This window comes from Agelaius phoeniceus, chromosome 19 (assembly GCF_051311805.1).
Source record: "Agelaius phoeniceus isolate bAgePho1 chromosome 19, bAgePho1.hap1, whole genome shotgun sequence".
In the NCBI taxonomy this organism is placed as follows: domain Eukaryota; kingdom Metazoa; phylum Chordata; class Aves; order Passeriformes; family Icteridae; genus Agelaius; species Agelaius phoeniceus.
In genome coordinates this window covers 1,408,233-1,420,863 of record NC_135283.1, presented here as the reverse complement: position 1 = coordinate 1,420,863, position 12,631 = coordinate 1,408,233, and the positions used below count along the sequence as shown (strand labels likewise).

Below are 12,631 nucleotides of genomic sequence, written 5' to 3'. Positions count from 1 at the left end.
TGCACACCTGCCTTCAACACAAGGCTACTTTAGCCCACAAATCCCATTCCTAATATAACAAAAAAAGCTGTTTTCTTGCCTGGAAACCATAATGCTGTATAGGACTCCAGGGGAAAAACTGAGGCTTAACTTCATCCATTTCACCATCTCCCCACGATTCTGCTTAATCTTCTGAGGCATGTGTCCAATTAGTTGCATGAATAAATAAATCCTTTTGTGTTAAAGGACTTTGTGAAATCACCTGCTTGACTTGTTCGCCCAGGAACTGCTGTGGAAGGTCCTCACTGTCATTCTGATCAAAATGATCAAATGTTTTCATCTGAGCTCGGTGGGGCTGGGGGAGGAATAACAACTTTGCTAACCCAGGAATCACAAATTTGCTCTCCAGGAACAACAATTTACTCCCTCCAGGAATAACAACTTTACACCCAGGAGTAACAACTCTGCTCCCCAGGAATGACAACTCTGCTCCCCAGGAATAACACCTTTACACCCCAGGAATAACATTTTTTCTCCCCAGGAATAAGCTCAGCTGGTATTGCTGAAACGAGGAGAATTCCAGCACCAAGAGCCCAACCAGCCCAGCTGTGACTTGCTGATTTCTACTGATTATTTTGAATTTTCAAATGTTCTTGCTGCACCTGGCTCTTTGGAGCTGGGAGCCGCACACAAGCACCCCTGTCACTGGATTTTTAGTTGGTTAGAGTGATTTTGAGATACATTAGAAAGTTTCTTTTTTCAGCTCGGTGCTCGAAGAAGGAGTTGAGCTTTTCAGTTTTTGGTTTTAAGGTTGTTTATTGTATCTTATCTATAATTTATTTTTCTTGTTTAGCCGAGGTCTGCTCAGCAAGACAGTCTGAGGCACTTTGCTCACTTCTGGGGTAGAGTTATTTTTTTATATTAAAAACCACCTGTACAATATTTACAATTACTTTCTAATACTTATCACTTACATTAGATAGTGAGCTTCTAGTCTAAACTATTTTAAAAGTGCTAACATTACAGCAGAAGATGGAGGCTAAGAAGAAGGAGAAAGGTTGGACACGCTTAGATTCTTCTATTTTGTTCTTTGAACTTCTATTATAAAAACTTTAAAAATTTATTTTTCACGCTTAGATTCTTCTATTTTGTTCTTTGAACTTCTATTATAAAAACCTTAAAAATTTATTTTTCACTTCATGGTAAATTCACTATTATTTTACTTAAACTGTTGTGGCTTGCAGATCTTCATATAAGGTTGGTAACTTGCTCTGTGGGTCATAATCAGAACCACAGGCATCTTGGGCTTTGTGCCAGGGTCTTTGAGCTTTCTGGCAGGGGTTTTGGCCACCTAGGGCAGCCAGAGGGATGTCTTGAATTCTGACACCCCTGGGCCAAATCCCAGATTCCAGAGGTGTCTTGGTTTGGAAAGCCAGGTGTCTGCTAAGGAAGGCAGGAGACTCCCCTGAAATGGAGAATGTGAACCCTCCCCACCCCTCCCAATTGCTATAAATTTTAAATTAAGGGGCTCTCAGGCAAAAATATGGGAGCAGGAAATAACAGTTCTTTAATAGGGAAGAAAAAAAATAAAAGGATAAAATAAACAATGCAGTGCACTAGAACAACACTGCCAGAGTCAGAACCCAGCCTGACACCCTGTGGGTCAGGGTGTTGGCAGCAGAACCATTGGAATTGTGGCTCAGCCCTCCTGCAGTGTCAGGGGTGGCTCTGCTGGAGCAGGGATCCTGTAGAGAAGGATGGATTCTGCCTCTGAAGATCCAGGGGAAGGAGAGGCAGCTGCTGTTCCTCTGGGCAATCCCGTGCAGAAGCCATGCTGGTGTCTCAAAAACCTCTGGATTCTATCCGGGTAGGAATGCTTGGCTCCTCCCTCTGGGCTCACATCTCCCAATGGGATGCTGCAGTTCTTATCAGCCATGCAGTGACATTCAATAGCTGTTATCAGCAGGTGTCCCCCCAGAGAGAGGTGTGAATGTGGTCACTCAAAGAGAGAGATAAGGCAAACTGCCCACTTGACAAAGATAATCTGCCATACAGATGGAAATTGAAAATACCTTGCATTGCAATTTCCAACAAGAGGGCATCCATCAGTGGGCTGGATTTGGTGCCTGCCCAGCCCATGGGGGTGTGGTGGGGGCACTGAGCAAGCCTTGTCCCTTTGTCCCTGCCAGAACATCCACCTGGTGGCCAAGTGGCTGAGCTCCCTGGAGAAGAGGCTGGAGCAGCTCAGCCAGGGCAGCCACCGGGATTTCCGCGTGTTCCTGAGCGCCGAGCCAGCGCCGTGCCCGGAGAGCCACATCATCCCCCAGGGCATCCTGCAGAACTCCATCAAAATCACCAGCGAGGCTCCCACCGGCATCCACGCCAACCTGCACAAGGCCCTGGACAACTTCAGCCAGGTGGGAGCGTGACTGTGTCCACAGGGGGTTGAAGATGAGGGAAGAGATGAGGATCTGACTCTGTGTTTCAGAAGGCTGATTTATTATTTTATGATGTATATTATATTAAAACTATACTAAAAGAATAGAAGAAAGGATTTCATCAGAAGGCTGGCTAAGAATAGAAAAAGAAGGAATGAATAACAAAGGCTTGTGTCTCAGACAGAGAGTCTGAGCCAGCTGGGCTGTGATTGGCCATTAATTAGAAACAACCACATGAGCCCAATCCCAGATGCACCTGTTGCATTCCACAGCAGCAGATAACCATTGGTTACGTTTTGTTCCTGAGGCCTCTCAGCTTCTCAGGAGGAAAAACCCCTAAAGGCAGGATTTTTCATGAAAGATGTCTGTGACATGGGAGCATGGTTGGGTGGGCTGGAGCTGATGGGATGCCACGGGACAGGGGCAGGCCAGGATCCCATCCCTGCAGGACTCCCTGGGAACAGCCCAGGGCTCCAGGGCAGGATGGAGCCTGGGGGGCTCAGCTGTGACCCCATTTCCCTCAAGGGTTGAGGGCTGAGCACTCATCTTGCTGCTGATTCCTGTCCTAGGGACACTGAGTCCCATGTCCTGCCACCCTGACACTCCCTCTCTCCCAGCCCTCACAGCAGGACCCCATCAGAAGGCTCTGAAGGTGACCTGAATGAGAATGAGCTGGGTTGTTCTGGGGATGTTTCCTGAAATGAGAAAGGTGTTCTGCATGTATTTGAAGCAGTTCTTCATCACAATGCTGATGAAGGGAGCTTAGAGTGCTGCCCAATCCAGGGGAAAACAGATTTTGGGATGTTCTTGATTGTCACGTGCACTTGGTCAATGTCTTGCACCCTCTAGAGTAATGGATTCCCCCTTTCCTGCACAGACCCTGAGCTCTGTCCTGCTCTCAGAGGATTAAAGGTCTAACGTGGCATTTTTTAAAGATAAACATTGGACAGGGCTAGAATCTTTAACAAGAATCTTTCTTGTTATTTAAGATGAAGCAAGAGCAGCCCCAAACAACTGTGGGCCCTGGGTCATGGGGCAGCTCCCAGCTGGTTTTGCACTCAAATGTTGGTGTGGAGAGAATCCCAAGAGCAGGAGGGAACATTGCTGAGCAGGTGTGGGGGAGGCACCATGCAAGGATTAATGCCAGTGGTCAGGGAAGATGATTCCAAACTTATCTATTGCCATTCATCATCCTGAGCTCCACAAAATGTCCTGGAGAAGAAGGGAGGGGAGAACCTTCACCCCAAGTAACATTTTCATCCTGCCTCTGCTCATTTCAATCAATAGTAATTAGCATTTTCTAAATTGCCGGAGGATTATGAAACATCTCTTATCAGAAATCCTGAAGCGAGTGGGTGGGGTCCCTTTTACACCTCATTTCCCTGCTTTATTCAGAAGAGGTGTTCAAATTCAGCTTTCAGCTGAAGGCTACAAAGAAGGCCCTTTATTCTGTGCAGAGGAAATTGTTCTGCTTTGTAGCTGAAGAAGAATTGACAACTGAAGAGAGGCCGAATGAGAATGGACTGGGTTGTTCTGGGGATGTTTCCTGAAATGAGAAAGGTGTTCTGCACCTGTTTGAAGCAGTTCTTCATCACAATGCTGATGAAGGGAGCTTAGAGTGCTGCCCAATCCAGGGGAAAACAGATTTTGGAATGTTCTTGATTGTCACGTGCACTTGGTCAATGTCTTGCACCCTCTAGAGTAATGGATTCCCCCTTTCCTGCACAGACCCTGAGCTCTGTCCTGCTCTCAGAGGATTAAAGGTCTAACGTGGCATTTTTTAAAGATAAACATTGGATGGGGCTTGGAGCAACCTGGGGTAGTGGAAAGTGTCCCTGACCATGGCAGAGGGGCTGGAAAAACATGGACTTTAGAGTCCCTTCCAGCAGAGAATTCTGTGATTCTGTGGCTCCCTCCCCATCTTCCTGGTGAGGGATGTTGAGCACATGCAGGTGACGGGGGCGTTGAGTGGGTGCACGTGTCCCTCCTTCCCTGTGTGTGTTCCTGTGCGAAGCCACTCGGAGCTGGCAACAGCAAATATTAAGTCAGAAAATATTTGCTAGAGTTTGCCAATAAATCTGCAATGCAAAGCCACTGACTTTGAAATACGTGTGTGTGTGATACAAAAATGAACTGCGGGACAATTTGGTCAGCCTCTTGTCCCAGGCAACAAGCGTCAGCAGGGCAGGTTCAGGTTGGATGTTAGGGAAAATTTCTAAAGCAGAAGGTTGGTAAAGCTCATGAAGAGGATGCCCAGGGAAGTGGTGGAGGCACATCCCTGTAATTGTTAAAAAATATAGTTCACAATTAGTTGTGCAAGGGGGCATTTGGTCAAAGGTTGAACTTGATGGTTTGGGGGCGTTTCTGAGCCTTGGTCTCTGATTCTGTGATTCACCCTGTCCAAAGCCCGGCGTGTTTGGGTTCCCTGGGGGTCCCTGAGGCTGAGGGAAGCCATCATGTGTTGCAGGACACCCTGGAGATGTGCAGCCAGGAGAAGGAGTTCAGGAGCATCCTCTTTGCCCTGTGCTATTTCCACGCGGTGGTGGCGGAGCGGCGCAAGTTCGGCCCCCAGGGCTGGAACCGCCCGTACCCCTTCAGCACTGGGGACCTCACCATCTCTGTCAACGTGCTCTACAACTACCTGCAGGCCAGCTCCAAGGTGGGGGCACCACGGGGGGGCTCTCTGGGGGCTTTGAAGCTGTCCTGAAATGCCATTTCCTTGGTGTCTTTGCGTTTAGAACTTCTCATTTCGGGGCGCTTCTGGAGGAGATGGGAGACCTCGGTGCCACTCGCACTGTGCTGTGCCCCAGCTCTCCTGGGGCAGGATTTAACTCCTGCCTGCTGTTTGTTTGCTGGGGGGGAGCCCTGAGGGTGCAGGGCAGTGCCTGGGTTCAGCCCAGCCTGCTCCACACCCAGGTCCCCTACGATGACCTGCGCTACCTGGTGGGTGAGATCATGTACGGAGGGCACATCACGGACGACTGGGACAGGCGGCTCTGCAGAACCTACCTGGAAGAATTTATCAAGCCAGAAATGCTGGAGGGAGAGCTCTGCCTTGCTCCTGGATTTCCTCTCCCAGGGAACATGGATTATAATGGCTATCACCAGGTAAGCCCTTTGTTTGCTGGCATTATTTATACATGTAAATGGAATGTCTCCCCTAACTGCCCCATAATCTGCTTTAGGAGGCAGGAACAGGGCTGCAGTGCTCCTGCACTGTTCCTCTTATTTCCCATTATGTTTTGTTCCTGTGGATGTTTCAGCATTCCCCTGGATCAGCCAAGTCTAATGGTAATTTGCTACTTCATCATGGGCTCATTCTGTTCATGCATGAATGCACCAACTGTATTGGTGCTCGAGACTTAAGTGGGGCTCCTGGAAAATTACATCCACATACTGTTTGCTAAAATGGCCCTTTCAAGCTCTTTTTATCATCAGTTTTGATGAGAATCACTGAAGGGTCTTGTTGATCTACTTACTGATCTCATCTGCTCTTTGTACACAAATGCAGAGGCACATCAGGCTGGTTTTGTTCATAAAACTTAACTACTGGAAGCTCTATTCCCACAAGAGATTTCAGGATGCTGATGCTGAAATGCACAGCAGATAATTGCTAGAGAAGGTCCAGCCCGAGACACGGAGCCAAGCTGAACTCCAGCAATTACAGAATTTTCCCAGCAGGAGCAGAAGCAGCTCTGTAAACATTTGCACTCTCCTTCCTCCATTGCTTCCCTGATGTTTCAGCCACAGGCGGAGCTGGCTCAGCCCGGGCTGACCTCTCGGGGGGATGACTCCAGCACTGAAGCTCTGCAGGCAAAGTGCCCTGAGCTGTTCCTAACGTGCTCCTGGATGTCTCTGTGCAGTACATAGACGATGCCCTGCCTCCAGAATCCCCCTACCTGTACGGCCTCCACCCCAACGCTGAGATCGGGTTCCTGACACAGCGCTCGGAGAGGCTCCTGCGCACCGTGCTGGAGCTGCAGCCCCGGGACAGCAGCACGGGCCAGGGACCTGGGAGCACCCAGGAGGAGATGGTGAGAGTGCAGAGAGTGATTGGGCACCCAGAAGGAGATGGGGAGAGTGCAGGGAGTGATTGGGCACCCAGGAGGAGATGGGGAGAGTGCAGAGAGTGATTGGGCACCCAGGAGGAGATGGGGAGAGTGCAGGGAGTGATTGGGCACCCAGAAGGAGATGGTGAGAGTGCAGGGAGTGATTGGGCACCCAGGAGGAGATGGGGAGAGTGCAGAGAGTGATTGGGCACCCAGAAGGAGATGGGGAGAGTGCAGGGAGTGATTGGGCACCCAGGAGGAGATGGTGAGAGTGCAGGGAGTGATTGGGCACCCAGGAGGAGATGGTGAGAGTGCAGGGAGTGATTGGGCACCCAGGAGGAGATGGTGAGAGTGCTCAGGGGCAGATGGCACCCAGGAGGAGATGGGGAGAGTGCTCAGGGACTGTGGGCACCCAGGAGGAGATGGTGAGAGTGCAGGGAGTGATTGGGCACCCAGGAGGAGATGGGGAGAGTGCTCAGGGGCTGTGGGCACCCAGGAGGAGATGGGGAGAGTGCAGGGAGTGATTGGGCACCCAGGAGGAGATGGTGAGAGTGCAGGGAGTGATTGGGCACCCAGGAGGAGATGGTGAGAGTGCAGGGAGTGATTGGGCACCCAGGAGGAGATGGTGAGAGTGCAGGGAGTGATTGGGCACCCAGGAGGAGATGGGGAGAGTGCTCAGGGGCTGTGGGCACCCAGGAGGAGATGGGGAGAGTGCTCAGGGGCAGCTGCTGGGGCTTGATGCCTGTCTCATCCATCAGGCTTGTCCATGGTTCTGTGTTCTGCCTCTGCCTGCCTGAAGCCTGGTTTTATGCAGAACATCACCCTGGTGGGATGTAATTGAGTGCTGGCAGTAACAGGACAGTGCCTCTTAATTACCCCGTGCACTGCAGAGCCTTCGTTATCATCCTCTGAAGGTGCTGCAAATAAACCTTCCCTGAGCAGCAGTCCCTGTGCAGCCCCTGTGACTGGCATAGCAATGGGCCCCTGGCACACTGCCTGCCACCCTCAGCGTGCCACCCAGAGCTCAGCCCTCCTCCTGCTGCTGCCACCGTGTCCCCCCAGCTCCCCTGGGCCTTGTAATTCCTTCTTTCCAGCTGAACTCCTTTGCTGCACCTGTGTCCTGGGCTGATCTCAGCCCTCCCTGTGGAAACTCACAGCTCATTAAAACACGGCCCAAACACCCCTGACAAGATCTGGCATCAGCCAACACATGCTCAGGTTTTCACTCCTGCAGCCTTAAGGTGCCAGCTCTGTGCTTGAAGATTTGCAATTTAATGAATGGCTAATTGCAGCTCACAGAAAGCTGTGGTTTCACACGAGTTCCCTTTGGCTTGCTGTGAAGCTGGGGAACTGACTGCCTTCCCTCAGGGGCTCCTAGAAGTGCCCAGCATGGTCAATTTTCAGTTTGTACTCAAATTTGAGGTGAGGGGAATAATCCAGGGGTAGCAAAGCCAAACAAGATGTTCAGAGATGGCAAATGTGAGTTCCTCTTCTCCCCTCACAATCCTTTTGTTATTGGAACACAATAAACTCCTCAGCCCAAGGAAGCAAAATGATCAAGGAGAGCCCCAGCAGTGGAGCCACAGGTCATGGCCACCCTGCAAACTGCTGGTCACAGTCAAGAGACTCTCACAGGAGCACAGGAGTCCTCATGGCTCTGTCTGGGAATAAAATCTGCCTGAGAGCAAGCAGAGTGTGACCTGCCTTGTGCCTGGGGCCATGCTCCCACGGCTCATTTTCTTCCTGAAGTGATCCCTGTCATTATCCAAGCTGTCCCTTCCACTTGGTCCTTGGATGGGAGCAAGCAAAGCCTCGTCCCAGCTCCTCCACTGAGGGACATCCAGCCCTGCTTTGGCTGAGGTGATTTTAGGGAGCTCCCAGGGAAAATGTGAGCCTGTCATTTTCCCCGAGGCTCTGACAAGTCCAGTTCCTCCCACAGCTTTCTGAGGTCACTCTACAGCAAACGAGCTGTAATTGCTGGGAAGGAATCAGAGCCACAGGGGCTTGCAGGGGAATTTCAAATGAGCTGATATTTCTGTGGTGCCCCTGAGGTGCAGCTGAGGAGCTTTTCCAGCTTTAGCCACCTGTGTGGCTGCAGTAACAGCCCACACATCATCACTGCTGATGGGAGCTGAGGGCTGGGAAGAGCAGCAACAGGAGGGAATCGGAGTGCAGAGTCCAAAATATGAATATTGGTGGCCCTGGCTGTAAAATTACCCTGCCCTAGCTGGCACTGGTCCTGCATGCCAGGTTTGGCACTTGGGTTCATAGAATTTTAACTGTGTTATGTGTGCCCAAAAGGTGCCAGCAAGCAGAAGTCTTGCTCAGGTTCCAGCTCAGAAGTAAAGCAAAGAGCTTCCACATTAAACCTGGGAAATGCAGCTGAGCCCATGGACAGCAGGGGCTTCATGCCTCACTATCAGAAAGGAGTTTATTTAATTTTTTAGACACTACAAAAATCCTCTTGCATTGGAGATTTCCCTGTTTAGTACCTACAGTTCTGAAGAAGCTGTGATGGTGACCAGAAAATAATTTTGTTTCGTTATGCTTTTCTTCCGTGGCTCCATTAGTCCGGAATGCCAAATTCAGCTTAAAATTCAATTTTATGTAATCACCTCTCTCCATCAGTACACCAGAGAAAACCAGCTCATAAGCTGTGCTGTCCTGAGGCTCAGCTGAGGCTCCAGCCCCATCCATCTCCTCGTGAGTGTGACCTCAGGAGAAATGAGAGAGCCGAGAAGAGAGGAGGCTGCCACATGTCACAGGGACATTTTAAAACCATCACTTTGCAAGCTGCTCATCTGACATTAACTTCTGTCAGCATTTGGATTTTAATAGGACAGGGCTAGCTCTTTGAAAGGTGCCCAGGGCTGACAGGGATGGTTTGGGAGACACTGACAGGGCAGAGGGAGTTCTCCCAGCTCAGGCTGCGAGCCTGGGCATCACTCACCAGCCTCCCCCTCTCTCTCCTCCCTTTGGCACAGGTGCAAACCCTCCTGGAGGAGATGTTAGAGAAGCTCCCGGACGAGTTCAACATGGCAGAGCTGCTGGCCAGGCTGGAGGAGAGGACTCCCTACGCTGTGGTTGCCCTGCAGGAGTGCGAGCGCATGAACGCGCTCACGGCCGAGATGCGGCGCTCGCTGGCTGAGCTGGAGCTGGGCCTGAAGGTACTCGTGGCCTGAGGGGCTCCCTGGGACTGCAAAAGGGAATAAATGGGGGTTTGGCAAAGGCCTGCCATAGGAATACCTTGGGCAGGGCAAAGTCTTGCAGAGGCTGCACCCAGGATGGGGGATTGATGCCTGGAGAGGCTCCTGGAGCAGAGGCTGGACAGAGCTAAAGGAATAAAGTGGGGATTTATTAAAAGGCCTCAAAGGATGCACCTTGGGCAGTGCAAGAGCCCAGGCAGGGCTGCACCCAAGGTGGGCCCAGGATGGACTCAGAGTCAGGAGTTTTCACCCTTTGATGAGTTCTGCTCCATTTCCACGCTGGGGTTCAGTGCCCAATCCCAGCTCCAGGTGATGCAGTCCCACCCTCCCAGGTTGCTCTCCTCCATTCCCTGCTGTTTGCACTTTTTGGGGCTGAGGCTGCAGCGGTGTCCTTGGTTCTGGGGCTGGAAAAGGATTGTTCTGTGTGCCTGAGCTGGGAGGAGACCTTGCTGACACTTTCTGTGCAGTTCAGAGTTATTGACCAGTGCACTGCAGAGCCTGGGAAATAGGAAAGGTAAAACTGAAGGCATCACAATGGTCACGAGTTTTTTTATACAGATATAAGTTTGGTCTATTTGCATATCAGGGGTTAATTCTCCAATTACAGCTTCATGTAATGAAGTCATATTACCCCAGTTTTCTCCCTCCAATTCACTTTTGTTTGTACTTTTCAGGGCCTGTGGTGTGTCCTTGGATCTCAGGCCCAGAAGAATTGTTCTGTCTGACCAAAATGCGAAGGCAGTTATCTACACTCTATATGGAGTTTAGAGTTATACACCAGTACACTCTAGGATTTGATAAATATACAAGCTAAAATGTTAAGGCATCAGTAGGAGAGCTGGAAAATCCTGCAAGGTGCTGCTCAGGGAATAAAAGGGGTCACAGGGAAGAATTTTCTGCTGGCTGCAAAGCCAGCCTGGCTCCACAGGGCTCACAGGTGGATTTGCAGTGGCACAGTGTCCAAGGGCACACACAGCACTGCTTGGCTTTTGGGAACAGGGGATGAGCACTTCTGGCCACCCCAGATTGTGCCACAGCAACAGCAGGTCACTCACAAACTGAGACATGGCCTAGATAAAGGTGAGCCAAAAATCACACCTTTGCACAAAATGTCCATGAGCAGGAGGAGCTTGGAACAAAATATCTCAGAGGCACAGGCTGAGCTGAAATCAAAGACTGATTTTGTGTGAAGACCCAAATTTCCAGAACTGTAAGAGGAAAAGGCTGAAATCTCAGGAGTTTTGGAAGAGATACAATTCCCCTGCTGGGTGTGAGCCACCTGCTAGAGTGTCCCCATCCATGGGGCTCCACTGCAGCTGATCCCCACCCTGGTGTGGAACCAGACTCTGCCCCAGGCAGGGATCCCATGGATCAGCTCTGCCCCAGGCAGGGATCCCATGGATCTGCTCTGCTCCAAGCAGGGATCCCATGGATCAGCTCTGCCCCAAGCAGGGATCCCATGGATCAGCTCTGCCCCACCCCAGGCAGGGATCCCACGGATCAGCCCATCCCTGTCTCTCCTCAGGACAGGGATCCCATGGATCAGCCCATCCCTGTCTCTGCCCCAAGCAGGGATCAGCTCTGCTCCAAGCAGGGATCCCATGGATCAGCCCATCCCTGTCTCTCCCCAGGACAGGGGTCTCTGTGTCCCCCTGGCTGCTGCCCTTTCCACACCCGTTGGGATGCAGATTTCAGGTTCTGCAGGTTGTGAGGGAGGGCTGTGATTGATGCTGCATCCACTGTAGGAGAAGTCACCTCCTGCATTCCCCCCAGGCACTCAGTGGGACAAAATAGAAAAGGCTCCTCTGCCCCTTTGGGATGAGCCAGCAGGGATGAGGCTGCACTGCCAGGGAGTGAGGAGCTGCCTGGCACTCCTGGTGCTCTCTGACAGCCCTTCCCCTCCACCCTGGCACCCCCAGGGACCCCTCCCCACAGCCAGCTGCTGTCCTTCCCTTGGCAAGGCACGTGTGCAGCACAGCAATGCAGCCTGGAGCGGGCAGGACAAAGCCTCAGCACTGCCCTGTCTCCCTCTCATGCCACAGCTGGGGCCTGGGGCATCTCCTGGCCATCAGTCAGTGGGCATCCCCTGCTCCATCAGTTCCAGGGTGGCAGGCTGTGATCCTGTGATAGATGAGTAATGCATTGATTGACTCTCACAATTAATGGACAAATATCATGTCTATAGGTTAAGAAGAGTTTTATGGATTTGTGGTTATGTTGTACCCCCTCACGTGGTTATCAAGGGACAGCTGGAGCTGGGACATCAGGGAGGGCTGGCTTGTCACTGTGAACACCTGACCTGCAATCAGGGTTTGAGGAGGAGATTCCACCACTGGACAGTGAAGAAGGGGTTGATGGACAGAACTTTGGGAGGGGTTAAAGGGTTAAAAAGGAAAAACCTCCATTGTGAGGGGGCTGAGCACGTGGTGGGGAAAATCTTTCGCTCCCAGCACCGTAACCTTTTTTCTTTATTCAGTTTCCTGTTGTATTTTTGATAAGGTTTACTAAACCCTCCTAAATGATGACAGGTGAGGAGCAATATCTCACAACCCCATCTCACAGGGATGCTCAGCCCCCTCAGCTGATGTGCACAGTGTGTCTGAAGGGCCTGGGCTGGGACCCAGCCTGTTCATAGCAGAGCTGAGGGTGAGCAATGAGAGCCTGCCCTGAGATGGAATAACATCTCACACCTCTCCCAGGGGCAGCTTGGAAAAGAAACCTTCAGCTGCCCAGCCTGCACGAGGAGAGGCAGGCTTGGCTGGGGGTTTGGGCACCAAGCTGCTCCCAAATCCCAGCAGCAGCCCGGAGCAGCAGCTGCAGATGTGGGTGCTGGTGCTTGTTAGAGCAGAGATATCCTGGACACAGGTGGTGGGTCAGTGTGTGCAGCCCATTTTGGAAGAAGTTGATATTTATGTAGTCAATTATCATAAACAGATTTCTCTTATTTTCTAGCATAAGG

The 12,631-nt window shown here is 51.2% G+C and overlaps 1 protein-coding gene across 2 annotated transcripts in view; it reads left to right on the top strand.

The window, feature by feature from the left end:
* Window positions 1-12,631, top strand: part of DNAH9 (dynein axonemal heavy chain 9) — a 161,040-nt gene that overhangs the window by 136,626 nt on the left and 11,783 nt on the right. For both annotated transcript variants that reach the window (XM_077188209.1, XM_077188210.1), the window contains 5 exons: window positions 2,169-2,396; window positions 4,885-5,076; window positions 5,334-5,525; window positions 6,281-6,451; window positions 9,451-9,633. In XM_077188209.1, coding sequence (XP_077044324.1) covers window positions 2,169-2,396; window positions 4,885-5,076; window positions 5,334-5,525; window positions 6,281-6,451; window positions 9,451-9,633 — 966 coding nt within the window. The remainder of the gene's footprint in view (window positions 1-2,168; window positions 2,397-4,884; window positions 5,077-5,333; window positions 5,526-6,280; window positions 6,452-9,450; window positions 9,634-12,631) is intronic.